Source organism: Gadus morhua, chromosome 1, assembly GCF_902167405.1.
Source record: "Gadus morhua chromosome 1, gadMor3.0, whole genome shotgun sequence".
NCBI lineage: Eukaryota > Metazoa > Chordata > Actinopteri > Gadiformes > Gadidae > Gadus > Gadus morhua.
The window spans coordinates 17,188,620-17,206,068 of record NC_044048.1 but is presented as its reverse complement, the minus strand read 5'-3'; the positions used below and the strand labels follow the sequence as shown (position 1 = coordinate 17,206,068).

The following is a 17,449-nucleotide window of genomic DNA, read 5'->3' as shown; positions in this document are numbered from 1 at the left end:
CTATTGAAGCTGTCCCCCAGTTGCCTTACAGTCTCCTGTAAGATATATGCTGTATTTAGCCCTTTAGAAGGCAAAAGTACAGGTAGTCCTTACGGTACAGAGCCTTAAATAAGGTGGATTTAAACACCCAGGACAAGCACCATAACAGGCAGCAACGTAGAACCAAAGACAAATGATGGCTGACAGTGAATCCATTTACAGAGTATAACTTACGCATCCAAGGCCGTGGTGGAGGGACCCGATCTAACAACAGAGAAAGAGAGAGAGAAAGAGATGACATAGAGGCACAGATATAGAATGGGTTTCACAGCCCCATGAGGTAACTTCCTGACCAGGGTGCAGAGCCCAGAACAGGAAATGAAGATTCAACTTCAGATATCTATAATGCCCAAAAGGCCGGCATAAGAACGCGTGGTGCCTGCATGAGCCTGCCAGGGGGGTCTGCCACGTTTTAATGACGTTAATGTGAAGACAGATCTTCCCGTAAACCCAAGCCCACTGCGATCCCCCACCGCTGGGCCTGATTACTGAAGAAAGCCCTTATTGTCGGTTGCTTTTTCTCTACACTTGTGGTGCTTTAGCTGGGCCACAAGATCAATGCGTTTTTAAAAGCTTTTTTGAAAACATCTCTTTAGAATGTACTTTAATTGTGTTACCACTGCCGTAAGGGATTGAATAACAGCCTTGTAGGAAACGGAGGGAACGTCAGAGATGTTATAACATTATGGTTTTCATAGTGTACATTCTTCCTTTGTCCCACACCTACTGCTCTCCCTCCATCTGGATATGTTTTTAGTCTTTGTACTCTCAATGTCTCCTTCTCTATCTACCCTCAGAAATACGGCGAGGAACAGGCCAATTCTCGTTGTCACGCAGCATATCGCGCAGTGTATTACACTAGCATATGGTCATTGTTTATCACATAAAGACGGAGGTAAACGTACCGGTTTCTTGCCGACGATGAGCTTCTCCACCTTCTGCACCTGGGAGACGTGGTCCTCGTTGGTCTTCAGCTCCCGCTTGCGGATCCTCTCATAGATCCCCACCAGGGTCTCCCTGGGGATGTCCTCGCCGTCGTCCACCCCTGGGGCAGAGCACACGCACACGGGTTAGCGCACAAGCACCCTCAGAACGAATAGAATACACATACATCTCTCTGTGTGCATGAACAACAGTTCATTCACACACCGACAGCGGAGCCAACCACGCAAGGCGACAGCTAGCTCATCGGGAGCAGTTAGGGTTAGGGGTCTTGCTCAGGGACACCTCGACACTCTGCTAGGAGGAGCAGAGTGTTGTGGTGTCAGGAGGAGCTAGGAGGCTACAAGGACCTTGATTGATGTTAACCTTCGGGTTAAAATCTCTCTCTCCCTCTTTCTCCAAGATAGAATGCATGCTGCATACTCTATCACGATATTACACTGCATAAACAGTAGCCTTGGTTACCTCGCAGGTTCTTGATGAAGTCCTCCATCTTCATCTTCCTCTCGGGCTTGACGTTGGGGCTGTACATGTCCGTGTTGAGGAGGATGATGGCGAAGGCCAGGATGAAGATGGTGTCTGGGTTCCTGAACTGACGCACCACCGTGGGGTTGCAGATGCAGTACCGCTGGCTGGGGGACAGACCGTAATGTCAGCATCACGTCGATGAAGCCACAAACAACATATTTTGTTGATGAGTGCTTCCTAAACTAAGAAAATAACACAGAATAAGTGCCAAAGCATTCTTCACTAAGAGGCGGAGGTTGTATCTGCCGTGTGGAGGCTTTTCAGGGTTCCGTGAGGGACAGCACCATTTACTCATGCAAGGGTAACGCTCGCCCCGGCTCCTTCTGGCCATTAATAAAACATCCTGGTGCTACAGTCATCAGCTTTAGCTAGGGCCAGCAGGACGTAAAAACTGTGATCAAGTTAACGTAGGTAGTTCCTCTTTATTTTGTTTGCGAAATACGAGGATCAGCAAAAACTGTTTCAGGAACAATGTTTCACAAGGGTTCTAGGCATAAGTAAGAGGCATTGACAGAGGCATGATTGTCAGGTTTCAAGGTCATATAACCCATGTTTCTTTTTTCCTACACAGATGGCTCAAACATCTGGGTCACCTGACTGTCATCCTCCAGGGATGGTCATTGTATATTTATACTGGATATTTCGACCTGGGGAGGCCTCTGGTTGTGGTGTCTTCTCATTGGTTGTTTCGGCCTCTCGGTTGTGTTTGAATGCTCCGCTGTTATCTGCCCACTAACCTGTAGGCTTCGATAAGGCGCTCCACCTTCTGGGCCTCACCCTGCACACGGATGTGGTTCTGGAACTTCCTGAGAGCCTCGTCCAGCTCCATGCTCTGGAAGTCCATCTCGTCAACCACACAGCTGGAACACACACACACGCACATGAAGATGAATCAGAGAGCATAAGGAAAAATTAAAATCGGAGGGGAGAAAGATAAAAAAGTGGCCAAACTATCACAGTAATACATAGACAAAGGCCCAGCTTCTCTGCTCCCAAGGCTGCCATTGTATGATGTCTTGCAGACAAGGTGAATCATATTTAATTCAATACCAAGATCAGTGAAGATTAGGTCTTAAGTGAAGTCTGTTTATGGAAGCGGTGGGGGCCACAGGATCTCTAGTCACACTAGCACCAGTCCTCCATATCACGAGCAGAATCAAAGCAAGTGTTTGTTTAGGAATACGTCATTTCATGCAACCCATGTTTGACATTGCATTCCTTAAATGTAATTGACTCTCATTACGTATAATTTCATATTATTACATGAATACCAAAAACAGATTTGATCAGATAAATGCACAGAATGGGGTAATGACTTGCTAAAACAAACTCTTCGTTCTAATGGGATGACAGATGAATGCAATGCACGGCTGAAAAAGAGAAACAAACAATGCTTACTCCAAGACATCTCTGTTGAACTGCTTCTGTCTGTTGCCAAGGAATTCACCAATCATCTGCCTGCTGAGGCCTTTCCTCTGCAGCAGGAAGTGGGCCACGCCCACAGGGGTGTCAGGAACAAACCCTCTCTCAGTCAGGTACTGTATTCCCTTCTCTGGCTTCCTAAAAATATAAGAAAGAGGAACCACTGAATATTTTAGGTTGGAACCATTACATTAAACACACAGCACAGATAAAGCTGTGTTCATCCATTATATGCACAAACGATCTTTAGTTCCTTGCTGCAGGAATAAAGTTTGACGGGAGACATTTCATATTGCATTTGTCAGGAGCAAAAATTGTATTTTAAAGAAAGAAAAACTAAGACCCGATATTGATTTGCTTTGTCTGGAAGTGTGTGAGTTTGTTTAAAACGGGCCGATGGCGTGGCCTTAGGGGCACCGCTCATCTTAACAACTCACACTAGACACGGCACTTGGGGACCCCAGCCATACAGCTGTCAAGTCTGAAGTAAATTGGATGAACGGTTGTCGAGAAAAAAGTCGAAGGACGGACATAACGAGACCCAGAATAAATGGCAGTGTCACGGCCAGGATGTCAAACAACTATATATTCTTGTATTGGAGTATTCCTGGGTGTAGTACTACACACAGTTCACTGTGCAACACTTGAGTGAGTTAAACGTTAGGTATGCTCTCTGAACGGCCCATTCTCTCAACAGCCCTACACATCAGTGGAACTTAAACCGCCCGCAATTAGCGGTGAACACCCGCCTCCTACTTGCAGCACCTACTTGTTGAAGAGGTTCAGTCCGATGCGGTAGTGCCTCTTGCGGATCACGTCGTTGCTGAACACGGGCGAGTCCCAGCTGTTGCGCGTCTCCTTGTGGTACGTCTGCTTGCTGAGCGTCTGCTCCCGCAGGCTGTCCCGGGACGACGACTCGGAGCTGCAGTTGATGGTGTCGTTGGAGTTGGACGTGCTGTTGATGCTGTCGTTGTCCCCGTCGGAGAAGTCCGACTCCGACTTGCTCTGCCGATTGGCCGAGCCGTTGATGGCCAGGTGGCCCTCCAGCTGGCGGTGGCGGTGCCGCAGGGGCGCGTCCTCCTCCCGGGACGAGGTGCGCGGCGGCGGGGGCCCGTGGGAGATGTGCTTGGGGCTGGCCTGGGAGGACGTGACGATGTGGCTGTGGGGGTCGTACACGGGGGGCCGCTTGACCGAGCTGCGGTCCGAGCGGTCGCTGTGCTCCGCCGAGCTGTCGCTGGGCGGCTGGATGGTGAGCAGCGGGAGGTGGTCCATGCGCAGCCGCTGCTCCTGGCACTCCAGGGACGGGGTGCTGCGGCAGCTGGTGTCCGTGTCCCGGCCCTCGTCCTTGGGGTCCATGGGCCAGTACTCCTGGGAGGAGGAGTTGACCGAGCGCAGCCGGACGTCCGACTCCGTGCTGGAGGGCTGCTCGCCCGAGCGGGAGCGGGCCATGGCGGGGGCCATGTCCTCCTCGTCGATGTACAGCGTGACGTCGCTGTACGACGCCATCATCTCGTCGTGCAGGCGCCCGGGGGAGGGCCCGCGGCGGTGCGACTTCCTCTGGTAGGGCGCCTCCCGCGCCATCTCGCCACAGCCCATGGCGTCCGGGTCGGGCCCCTCGTCGCCCTGCAGGCTGCGGCAGTTGAGCGCGTCGTCGATGGACTCGGCCAGGGACTTGACCTGCCGGGAGAAGGCGTCCTCCAGCTCCGTGATGGCGTCGCTCAGGTCCCCCTGCGGGGCGGGGTGGGCCGCCATGTTGGCCTGCTGGTGGGCCTCCATGTCGCCGCAGTCCGACGGCCCCAGGGGGCTACCGTCCTCCGTCAAGGACACCTGCCGGCCCTCAAAGTACGAGCTGTGCACCTTCTCGGGGCCTTCGAAGGAGAGCTGCATCCTCATGTTGGACAGGACGATGCGTCGGGACATGCGGTTCTCCGACATGGAGCTCCGGAGGCGTTCGAAGTTCTTGTTCATCTGGTACTGGCGGAAGGCCGTCTGGATGGTGCGCGCCGCATGGCGGGTTATGAAGCGGCCGCCGTATTTACGCTCCAGCATCTCCACCTGGGAGGAGAGGGACGACACAGCGACTGCTTCAGCACACAAACCACCGACCGTTCACCGTCATTGGTTTAAGGTTTTCGCTGGTTGTAATCGCTAACAGTAGCACTTCATGACCCGGACGTTCTCACAGACGCAGAAAAAAAGAATGGTTGACGAGCACTTATTATAAGATAAGATAACCTTTATTGTCATTGTACAGTCGCCTATACAACGAAATGATCAAAGCACATCCCCATCTCGAGTTATGTATGGAAGCTGTACGGAATCCTTGGATCAGATGTCTGTTCATCTATAATAATGCTAATTGACGTTTTGAACCATTGGGGCTAGAAAAATATCCTAGAAAGAAATAACTTGGTTATGCTAAGCTACCTGCTTGTCCTGGAGGTCGGCCGAGAGCTCATAGCTCTCGGAGAGCGAGCGGGAGCGTTTGATGGCCTCCTCCTCGGCCTGCTTGCGGAGGATGGACTGCGAGTGCTGGAGCTTGGGCCGGCGGGGCCTCTGGGGGCCCGGTTGGACCCCGTGGCTGTAGAGCGGGCCGTCGAAGCGGTCGGGGCTGATGGCCGAGCCGTGAGTCACTGGTCCACGGCCGTAGCCGGCTCCGCCGTCCACGGAAGGGCCGCTCTCGCCAGGCCGTCCATCCCCTTCCACGCTGGAGGAGGAGAAGAAGAATAGGACCAAGGAGAGGGAGGAGGAGGAGGAGGAGGAGGAGGAGAGGGAGGGAGGAGGAGGAGAATGGTTTAAATATGGCGAACACTTAGATATAATGTCAGAGTTCATTGAGCAGAGATATTTAGACTGCGATTTGGAAGGTTCAGCCATTGAAGCTTCTTGCCCAGGCATAGTGAAAAACTATACAAAGTGTACAATGGTGAAGTTACCACTACAGAGTGAATTTAAGAGTGTATAGTAGACCTGCAGAGCCAATGGTACACAGAAGGCAAACTCACTGGACATAGAGCCGACACAATATGGTTTCAAGGACATTTTGAAAAATAAGCGTTAATATTTACTTCCTTATGATATATTGGGCCAACTTCCTTTAACAGACACACACACAAAAAACACCCGTTAAAAAGATCAAGATTCTACTCACTCACTCTTACTTTCTGCCGCACTAGCAGAAAACTGCCTAATCCGAAAAGACTTTCTATTTTCTATAAAATGCCAACTCTTCCTCCATATCTTGTCCACCATTCTTGCTCTCTCTCTCTCTGGTGAGGTCCAGAGTACAGAGGCTTCACCAGGAAACTAAAGGCTAAGAATCTGCAACAACCAATCACTGAACACAGACAAAGTTACATCACGTTTGGCGTAAAGACAACTGACCGCTCTGATATATGTTACAAAGTCCAGCTCAGTGGAGAGTAACAGAATAAATATAGCATTAGCAGTCCTTAAGAGCTAAGTGAGGTGCTGCATTATCTATGTATTCGTTGCCAATGACTAACACGTCCGGCAGTAATTATTTCGTTGTTCACTGCTCTCACTTCTCTAAAAGCGGTCGTATGTGTTTGCGTAGTGACCTGACACACCCATGCCCTGTACACAAACCACTTCCTTCATTGGACAGTTGAAATCAAATTTCAACTGTATTTTGCAGAACAAATTAGCTGTCGAAAAATCTACGCATTATTTCATACATTTTTATCTATCTAAACATTTCTTAAAAAAAAGAAAAGTGAGTTTTGCAGGTGTGTGTGTCTTCGAGGAACAATTACCCAATATCCGTTATACTATGAATATACCCATAATACTAAAGTATTACCCTAATCTGACTTGCCCCATCATAGTTAGTTGACATACTTATGCACTAAAGTCAATTCTGGGAGTATCGAATTGGTATAGTGGCCCTAAAGATACTCTTCAAAGAGAGCTTTCTGGACTAGCAGCTGTGTCGCAACCAAACAGAGAAGACACCAAAACAAACCCAGTGAACCAACACTAGGGATGAGAATCCCCAACCATCTGCCCAGGCAAACTGTGAAGCAGCCTCAGTGTAGAATTCACACCTTGCATCCTCTCACAGCTCAGGAATACACACAATTTTCTCCCTTCTGTCTGACTGGACCGGAATTTACATTGTCTCAGCACTGTGTGATTGGTGATTGAATATCAAGATCATAAAATAATTGGGAATCAAAGATGGAGCACATTTTGCGCATTAGAAGTCAGTGCAGCTAAACCAAACCTCTGAAGTGACCCTGTTGGATTGTATTTACTTTATTTGTCAGCCGCTAAAACATTTAAAGCTCGCCAAGCCCAACTAATGGAGGATTTAAGATAGCATTGTAACGTGTACAATCGTGTACTCTCTCTCTTAGAGAGAGAGCAAAAGCAAGAGGAAGAGAGAGAGAGAGAGAGAGAGAGAGAGAGAGAGAGAGAGAGAGAGAGAGAGAGAGAGAGAGAGAGAGAGAGAGAGAGAGAGAGAGAGAGAGAGAGAGAGAGAGAGAGAGAGAGAGAGAAAGAGAGAGAGAGAGAGAGAGAGAGAGAGAGAGAGAGAGAGAGAGAGAGAGAGAGAGAGAGAGAGAGAGAGGGAGAGAGAGAGGTTTGCATGCACTTCCTATTTAAAAGGCAGCGAGAGAACCATATCTAAAAACAGGGCGATGGAGAGAGGAAGGCAGGTCGTGAAGAAGTGCTCTAGCACTCTCGTTCCGAGGCTCCTACTCTGTCAGGTCAGTCGCTTGCGATGGAGCATAAAGAAGAAGAAAAAAAAGAGAAAGCGGCGTTTCTGAGAGCAGATGTTTCAGCGCTGTAATGGCCATGAGTGGAGGGAGAGAGGAGGACTCTGAGGACACAACTCCAAACGGAGAGCGTGTCGAGTGTGGTGAACAACCATAGCAACAAGCACATCACTGCCTGGCTCAAACACAAGAGCCGACCAGCGCCACACGACATGTTGTCAATCAGCCATTCATTCCCGATGATGACCCCTGATTTTGGCATAATTAGCTGTTGTTGTCGTCCTTGTGTAGATTGGTGAGAGGCCCACCTATAGAGGAGCTCGTCACATGCTGTATGTGTGCATTGACCCAGTGGGTTTCCTCCTATCGGTGGTCCTGCCGTATCCATCAAAAAAGCCCGCCATGCTTCTGATCTACTCAGCAGCTGGCAGCCATTTACAGCCGTGGGTTTCTCTATGGTTTTGTGGTCCTTTTTGGGGTTGGGGTTAGTAGGGGTAAAAGTGGGGTCTTGATACCACCTCTCCTTCCTCCTAGCCCTCTCCACATCCTGGACTATCAGGGCCCAGGTTCCCCCCCTTCGTCGTCTGGCCATTTCTCGCCAGCTGGACCCTGGGGAGAAAAACAGTCCCGGAAAAGAGGAGTCACCTCTGCAGGCGTTGGGGGAATAGAGGATTGCTAATGAAGTGCAGGCTTGAGCTGGGGAGGGGAAGGGGGAAACCAGGAAGGGATTTCCAGTGTAGTGCTATGGCCGTAAACTCCCACCTCCCGCTCGCCTCCGGAGCCCAGGCATGGGGCAGCGCTGTGCATGTTTTTCTAATCAACGCTGTAATGCTTGCTCAACTCCTGCAGCCCTCCACAAAGTCACATTCAACGTTTTTGGGTTGTTCAATTAATAAAAAAAACATAAATGAAAAGCTGATCTTTTTAATGGTCCACTTCACATTGAAATCCACATATGTCAAAATAAATGTGGTATTTTTAAGCCCACTTAAACCATGAACTGGTCGTAATCTAAATCCAGACCTGCTCACCATGGACACAATGTACAGTGTTTGCTGACAACATATACTCTCCTTACACAACAAGTGCACGTATTTTCTACTTATAAAGTACTCATAAACAGAGGCCGGTCATGACGACATCCACCCAAGGTACATTTCTCCAGGTCAAAGTTCTCCAATACCCATCGGAAGATGTTAATGAACTGTAAATACTGCATTCAGTAAGGTCAACTGCGCCATCAACTCTTTGGGAAAAATTACAACCGAAAGGTTTGTGAAGTTTGTGAACGGAAAGACCGAACGCTGCGCTGTGCAGCGCTGACAGTATTTATCCAACATGAGCTTGATAGGCATCAGGGTTTGATAGCGATCGGTATTTGACTTGTTTTGTCTGCTTTCGGAGAGCCTAGCGGAGGGGTTAGCGTTCCCTTGGGACACGGATGGGAAGGGAAAATGTTTCCCCTGCCCTCTCTTGTGACCTGGCCAGAGACGCGTCACAGCTGTTCCCTCAGAGGTCCACTCACTGCCACGCTCCTCATCCACTGGGGCCTTATTTACAAAGAGGGTAAACAACGCCTTCCAACCCTTGCAATCTTTCCCGATAAATGTATTTAAGCCCATCTCCCTCCTCACCTCTTCGCTGCATGGACAAGGGTAAGCGTTGGTGGCCATTTTGCTCTGTTTGTAAATTGCGACACAGTATCATTTGTGAGGCCAAAATGTATTCTGGTCCACAGAGGTCTGTTGTGGGGGCCCGGTAGACATTTCACCATCGTACACTGTACGATTACAGTCCTCCAATGTCGGTTGCTAGATCGACATAATTGATCACCAATATGTTTTCAGCATGACATGAACAAGAGTCACACACCAACAAAACAGAACCAAAATATAAAAACAAAGCAACGAGACGGTTGAGTGACCTTCCCTCTGACCGAAGGCAACCGTTAAGGGAGAGAGGGCGAAGCTCCACCCTGACCCCAGTCATCCGCCCGCTCTAGTTCTGGCCCTGAACCCCAACCCACCACCTCCGTCGGTTCCCTGCACGTAGCGACGGGCTAACGTGGCAGCACATGTCACCGTCATCCATTATTGAATAATCTGCCCGGCCACCCTCAGCTGTCCGCACCTGCCCTTGAGCAGAAGTCATGCCTCGAGCAGAATCACGCAACAGCAGCAGCCGAGGGGCGAGCGCTGAGGGACACGGCACACCACAGGAATTTCCTTCAAATTAGCCGAGGGGAGGGGCCGTAGACAGAGCCCTTTGATGGAACTCTATAGGTTTGATAAGACTGTAACTGCAAACAGATTGAATGACATCTAAGAGGAGACACACGCTGTACTGTACTCTGTGTGCCAGGGGGCGGGCACGCACAGTGTATCCCGCCATCTCTTTTGTCGGGTTCTGGCTGTTGTTAAGACAAATACTGTCAACCCAGCTGCTAAACAGAATACGTTTCCTTTGTATACATGGAGTCCAAGCGCCGTTTCACCATCATAGGCAAAGACTGTCCGAGTGTTATCTTAACAATGCCCTTTGAATTTTGGCAACCTGGCGTAACCTTACCCAATGACCCCACACACACACACACACACACACACACACACACACACACACACACACACACACACACACACACACACACACACACACACACACACACACACACACACACACACACACACACACACACCAAACTGTCACACCATGCAGTTTCCCGTTACCCTTACCCGCGGGCTGGCTCTAGTTCCAGCAGAGACTGGGTCCTCTCCGAGTTACACTGTAAACACCACATGCTGGCCAGCAGTCATAAGACAAGGTACTCCAAACATAACCGGTCCTCCGCTGCTCAACTCTCAGCACACATGTCCCCCGGCGTCAGCCCTCGGCCACGGCGGCTCGCTCAACGTAGCTCTGGGCTGTGTGTGTGTGTGTTCCCATCGCTGTCCTCCTTGCTATGGAGGTGGGGGGGTGGGAGGGAAAGGCTCGGCGTGGAAGTTGATAGGTGTCTGGGGCGGTTAAAGAAGCAGTCTGTTATATCCGACAAATGCAGTGCTCTCCTCTCTTCTCTCCTCGGCTGGTAAACCGGGCTGTTAGGCTGGAGTGTGTGACTGGCTGGGAAGGGGGGGGGGGGGGGGGGGGGGGGGGGGGGGAGTCAGAGAGAGAAGTTGGGGGGGGGGGGGGGGGGGGGGGGGGGGGCAGGCTCTGTGCAGTATGGAAGGGGGGCGGAGAGCATGGAAAGGGGTGTTGGAGCAAAGGGGCTAAGGGGGAGTGTGTCAGAGAGAGAGAGAGAGAGAGAGAGAGAGAGAGAGAGAGAGAGAGAGAGAGAGAGAGAGAGAGAGAGAGAGAGAGAGAGAGAGAGAGAGAGAGAGAGAGAGAGAGAGAGAGAGCAAGAGCACGAGAGAGAGAAAGGCAAATAGAGTATTGAATTCTTTCTGCGTTGGGCCGAACGCGTGAGTGGAGAATACAAATGGCCCTGGCCCAAGGTTGAGATGTTTTTTCATGGAATGCATTCAAGGGAAATATGAGGAAATGAGGGGAACACGGCTGGGAAAGAGACACAAATACACACACACACACACACAGACTTAAGAGATTTACGAGGCAACAATAAAGACAGAGTTGTGTGGCCGTAAACAAAGGAATGGAGGATGAGCAGAACGGGATCCTCCAGACAGAATTCCCTATGCATGGTAGATGGATTAAGTCCCAGGAGCAGTAGACAGGGACAAGAGAGAGACACACACACACACACGTCCATCAGTCACAATGAGGGAGAAGAGAGGGAGCTGATGGAAAGAGTGAGGCTGGGCAGTCGTTGTTGGGGGATGCCAGAGCTTCCTGTCTGGAGAAGCCTTAGCTTTCCCACCGGGATGGAACTGGCGCAGGGTGAGAAAGGGGATGGCGAGCACAGCAGACCTCTATTCATAGAGCCTCTCGAACTCTACCACGTCTTTAGACGCACGCAGCGAGAGAGTGCCTGCTCCGTTTTTGTCCTCTTCCACTTGGCGTCCATGTTTCTTCTTGATGTCATGGCTGTCCTGAGTCATCTCGCCAGTCGGGACGTCTTCAGCCAGAGAGAGATCGGGCGGGAGGTGGTCCGCAATTATGAGCATTGATTTGATGATATGATGCTCTCTTATCACCCCACTGAGAGGGGGTGCTGGGGGTGGATGTGGAGGTGGGCTGGTGAGGGTAAACTCCGACTCAACCCCTACCCCCTCCAACAGTCCAAGGTATTTTTCTTGTTGCGGGTATGGAGGCGGGGCCAGGGGAAGCGGAGGGGAATCACTCCCAGATGGCGGCTGTACTCAAGGACGGCAATCACTGAGATGCGCGTCTCTGGGGGGCGGCACCTAAAGGCTTTAATTACAGGGCCGGACCTTCCAAAACGATCACTTCCTGTCGCCCCGTTTTCATCTGGGGACTTCAAACAGAAGATTAACGGGGGGCAGAGCGCGCGGGGGGGGGGGGGGGGGGGCAGACGACGGAGCGTTTGGGGAGAAAAGGGAAGACATGTAGGAAGGGGAGAGGGTGTACTCTAGATTAAGGTGTACCACAGGAAACGGAGGATAAAGACAGAATGGAAAGATCGGGTCCAGAGGGTGCGAGTGAACAGAGCTAATTTACTCTGGAACAAAAAGGCCCGGTGCTGCCATTAACGCACTGCGAACTGGAGGACTTCACAAAGACACCCCGGCCACCAAGCCCCTCCCCACTGTCAGCCCGGACCCAATTACTGTTTGACTGGCAACAAACAAAATGCTGAGAACAAAACCAAACGCAAAACCCGCTCAACAAATCCCACCATCACAATAACTCGCTCATTATTTTGTCGTCTTAAAACTCCGGGAGGGGCAACGGCAAATCTTAGAGAAAATGAGTTCTGAATATGATTAGGAACCCCAGGTCTGATCTTGGCCTGCAGTTTGATCACAGGGGGTATGGAACTAGACCTTATTAGTTTGGGAATTAAACATGAACCAACATTGTATTCTGGGATATGTGATCACCACCCTCCCCGATTACCTCCCCCCCACAACGCAGCCCCCAGATTGGGGCTCTCGTTAATGCACGTCTCCGGGGCTGTGAGACTTAATTGCATGGGGGGGGGGGGGGGAGACCCTTGTGCATTACTAATGCGACTAATATAGTTACAACCGCTAAGCAGCCATGTACAATTATATTTTTTTGTAAAAACTCAGCAATGCTCTCAGCAAAACTTTGACTTCCAAGTCTCTCATCTCTCTCCCAAATTTGGCCGGCTCTACCATTCCATCTACTATTCCAAGTGCAGCGTTTTCAGTCTTCCCTGTGTCTGGTTTACACCACCACCACCACCACCGTTTGCACCTCCTACTGCTCTACAATGATGTCATGGGGGGGAATTCCGAGCAGAGGCCCCCTGTGTGTGAGCTCCGACCTCCACCTCCCCCCCAGCCTTCCCTCTCCTGTCAACTCAATGCATACGGTCCCCACTGCGTTTCAGCTCGCACTCCATCACTCGCTTCACTGAGGTCCTCGCTTCCATACTGCACTCCTTTCCTTGAGGGCTCTAGCATGTGGCGGGTGTCGCCTCACAAATCAGACTTTAGATAAGTTATCTAAAGTCTGCAGACTAGCTCAATCTGGTCAAATGGGTGGTTTTGTTTTCTTTTGCTTCATTGTTGTTTGGACCAATCATGCTGCGAGAGGCAGCGATCTGTAAGCGGTGAACACAAACTCAACTTTGGCACTAGTAAATTTTCCCGCTGGGAAGACAAGCTTAAACATCCCGTCAGGACACTGTTCTTATGCGTTCTTTTATGGTCAAAGTGGCTCCATCGTTTTAATAATCAACACTGTTTGCCAGCCACTGTGGGAATACATTTTATAAAATCCCCTTCTGAAAGCTTCTGCCGCAATTTATTCCTTTTCGGTCTAGTGTCTCTGTAAGAAAACAGGAAACCAGGTGTGACTCCGCACCTTGCAATTGTTGGTTTCCGGTCCAGGCTCTGTGCAGTCTCCCCCCCAGAAGTTCTGCTATAACAAAGTAGGGTCGCTGGAGCCTAGATTAGGATGGATGGGACCTGGGTTGGGGCCAAAGAGCGCCCACTTACTCACTCACTGCTCAGGCTCATTTGGGTCGGTCTTAAATCGGTGTCCACCTACTCCTTGGTGGACATTGAGGTACGACACCCATTAGTCAGAGCAGCACTGCGTCATTCTGACTTGTCTTTTCCCATGGTAATATAATACATGGAGACACATAGTACGGGAAGAAAGACGGCAAAGGAAACAATGAAGGCATGTGTGTCAATCGGACCTGGCTTCTCGAAAATGTGGTTGTAAAGGTTTGGGTTTTGAGAAAAAAAAGGATCTAAAAGGGAGTGTGTCGTGTTACAATGACATCACACACACACAGACACACCCTGTGTCTCAAATCTGCTTATGTTGGACGCTAAGCAGCAGAGAGAGAGAAAGCGGAGAGACGAATGGAAAATATAATGAAAATTTTGATCTTGCCCAGTCTGGAAGCAATTACAGACGGGGAAAGCAGTTGATGTCATAGTTTGATACAGCAGCATGTGGCGGGAAACCTGTGAACTCGCTTTTATAGTTGCAGAAACGAAACAAACAAAAAAGTGTGTGTGTGAGGGGGTAGAATATACGTTCTCCATAGACTCTCTGGGGAGCAGAATAATGTTTGTGCGTAAAGAGGAGTCGACTGCGGCAGTATAAACAGGGCCGACGTGCCGCTAGTTAGCGGAGCTGCCGGGTCGGTGTGTCTGAGTACAGCGGCAGAGTCTGAGCAGATGTGTCGGGGATGGGAGTGTAAACGATCAAAGATCTGTGTGTCTGTGGGCGGGGGGGGTAATACTCGGTAATACTGATGATTCAGAAACACACAGGAATAAGGTGCCTTTAAGTGTTCCGGGAAAATAAAAAGTTCACCGGAGGGGTGTGTGTCTCTGTGTGTGTCTGTGTGCGCTGCTCAAGTGACGGAGATAGCTTTTGGCTTATTGCATGTGTGCGTGGGTGCATGTGTGTATGTGTGTGCGTCTAGGCTAGTGTTTATAAATCCAGCATGATTTCAAGGAAGTTTAATGTTCTGAAGCATTGCCAGCAGCCTGGTAGCTCGCCAGCTCTGCACTACCACACTAATGAAAGAAACCCTTTTAAACAGAGCCTTCCTCCCAAAGCCGTTCTCTACCAATATGTGCATGAGTAACATTATGTGCACATTCACTAAAGCATTTCGTTAAAAAAAATAGATAAACATACAGCAAAAGGCTGTGAAGCTGACATTTAACAGACTTATCGTGGAGCCATAGTCTTGTTGGTTAGATTGAATATAAAAGCACATAGAGGTTGCGCGCACTATTACAACAGAGCCCTGTTTGTCCATTGATTGTGTTTGGGGCTGTTTTCTCATCCAGTTTATGAACAGAATCCAACATGTAAGCTCCACCCCCCCCCCCCCCCACACAGAAATACACGACGACGCCATGCCGTGCTAAAAATAGACCCCATGTGTGGTGACACGTTACGGTAAACACACACTATTAAAGAAACAAACACTAGAGAGGAGAGGAAGAGAAGAAGAAGGAGGAATAAAATGGGGGACTCCTGGAGCTGATTACATATTTAGGAAACAAAATGGCCCCTCTTTGCAAAATATAAGGCAAGCTTTCAATTTTTCCCTCCCTTTGTGAGGCAACCATATGAAGGGCTTTTTTTAACTGACACAAGGGGATTTTGGAGGTCAGTTGGGAACAATAAAAACATGCATGCCCGCTAGTTGGAGGGTGCCAGTGGGGCAGGCGCTCGCTGTGGAAGGGTCCGGCTTACCGCTCGACTGAAAATATGACAAAGGCCAGGGATAGAAATACACACGCTGGTCATAAGGGCGTAACACGATAGCCCTACAAACCAAACAAATATAAATACAAAATCCCATGCCCTCAGAGGCGGGTCCTTTCAGAGAGACAGTGCCACCTACTGGATGTAAAATACATGACACCCCGTTTACGCCCGTGCAGGCCACTGTGACCTCACTGCAGAGAGAAGGAGAAGGTCGGACACGGTTGTCACGTTGGGAGGCGGGGAGCGAGGGAAGGGGGGGGGGTTTACGACGGGTTATTCAAAGACGTAAAAAGACAGTGTGACCTGTTTTCACTGGTAGGGATGGGGTGCCGTGCAGCATGCCTTGTTCTATTTGAGGCAGTGGCCCTAGAGACACACCTCCAGTCTCAAGTCTCTGCACAGAGGACGCCCCGTGGACCAGCCCATGCTGTGCAGTGGGGCCACGTTTACAGCTCTACGGCAAACATGAACATCGGACAATATTTAAAAAGGATATTTAAGCTCATGCATGTTTTAAAAAAAAAAATAGGCAGTGGGAATACAATTTAAAGTATTAAATGATTATGAAGAGATGAGGAAGCAGCCTGAAGCGTCCCTCTATGGTTTAACATCCTGTAGCTGTAGGACAGGCCCCGCAGGCTTGGAACATCAGGACCAAACTTATCCACACATTTATTTTTTTGACAAAGTAACATCCAGCATTTAGTAATTTCAAAACGATGTTCCTAAAATAAACACAGCCGGAGGAATCAAAGCATGTTTTTTGTTTCCCTCCGATTGTCCTTCACAGGGATAGAACATCAAACTGTCTATTTTCGAATAAAGTAGTAATACATTTGAGTATCACACACAACATGATAGGGGGGGTGTTTGTGTGTGTGTGCGTGTGCGTGCGATACTGTGGGTTGATGACAATCAAGCCTGATAATCACATAAGAGCCATGAGGTAGCTAAATTATACCCTTCAATGAGGGTTCATTGACTGGAAGGCTTCCAGTTAAACTAAATAATGTTTCAATCCAATTTCACTAATTGCCATCAGTGATCAGATGCAAAGACAATGAGGTTGATACGGACCTCTGTAGATAGAAAAGATATATCCCGCATTCTCCGTTCAAGTAGAGCTATGCATGATCATAACCATTGCACAAACAAATCATAAACTCATGAAATTACAAACACAATTTTGGTCACACTGTTGGCGATCAATATTTATGAAGCATTAACTAGAGTCACACTACAGATCATATTTATTAGTACTATGCTTGTTTTATCTGAATACCAAGCAAAAAAACAGAAAACAAACAGATTGTGTGCGCTGTCATCAAACTGCGGGTGCCCTCTCCAAACACAGCTGTCCAATCACTAAGCACAGCGGGCCTTTGTTTTGCTTTCTCCCCTCTTCTGCTCTCCTCATCTCTAGCTCAGCACTCCAGCGTGTCTTGCGTCAGCCTGTTGCCCCTTCCTGGCAGAAGCCCACTGTGTCTCCACGCAGCATCTCAGGGCCAGCGCTGAGACACTGGGACCATTGAAGCCCCCGGAGCGCGTCCCAGTCGGACGTCTGCCCTGGAGCAGCTCAATGTTAGTGTTGGCTCAGGACATAAAGACAGCCTCTTCCAAAGCCCCACCACCACAAACAACCCCCCCCCCCCCCCCCCAGTCGTTTTACCAGGGATTAGCGAGGCAAAGACGCAGTCATTGAAGATCAGGGGGCGGCCCGGTCTTTAATAAGTGTATTGATGCGTTTCAGTGACCCACACAAGATTATTGCGAGGTTTCCCCACTTCATTGGTTTCAATTAATTCACCATCATTTCCAACTAGTGGGACAAACTTAATTTGTTCCAAATAAGAAGCCTCTGAGGAGAATTTGGCTTATTTACAGTCGTCATCACAGCCAAATGGTGAATAATAACGGACTCAAACTCAAAT

General features: G+C 49.5%; 1 protein-coding gene across 11 annotated transcripts in view; it reads right to left on the bottom strand.

The window, feature by feature from the left end:
* iqsec1a (IQ motif and Sec7 domain ArfGEF 1a) overlaps positions 1–17,449 on the bottom strand; it is an 82,071-nt gene that overhangs the window by 11,509 nt on the left and 53,113 nt on the right. For 8 of the 11 annotated variants that reach the window (XM_030357270.1, XM_030357338.1, XM_030357278.1 and 5 more), the window contains 7 exons: positions 5,359–5,638; positions 3,701–4,986; positions 2,908–3,069; positions 2,247–2,369; positions 1,447–1,613; positions 945–1,084; positions 214–243 (listed from right to left, as the gene is read on the bottom strand). In XM_030357270.1, coding sequence (XP_030213130.1) covers positions 214–243; positions 945–1,084; positions 1,447–1,613; positions 2,247–2,369; positions 2,908–3,069; positions 3,701–4,986; positions 5,359–5,638 — 2,188 coding nt within the window. Of the gene's footprint in view, positions 1–213; positions 244–944; positions 1,085–1,446; positions 1,614–2,246; positions 2,370–2,907; positions 3,070–3,700; positions 4,987–5,358; positions 5,639–6,082; positions 6,533–10,402; positions 10,759–17,449 lie in introns of those variants that run through there. The other 3 variants (XM_030357309.1, XM_030357292.1, XM_030357346.1) reach the window with 3 other exon arrangements.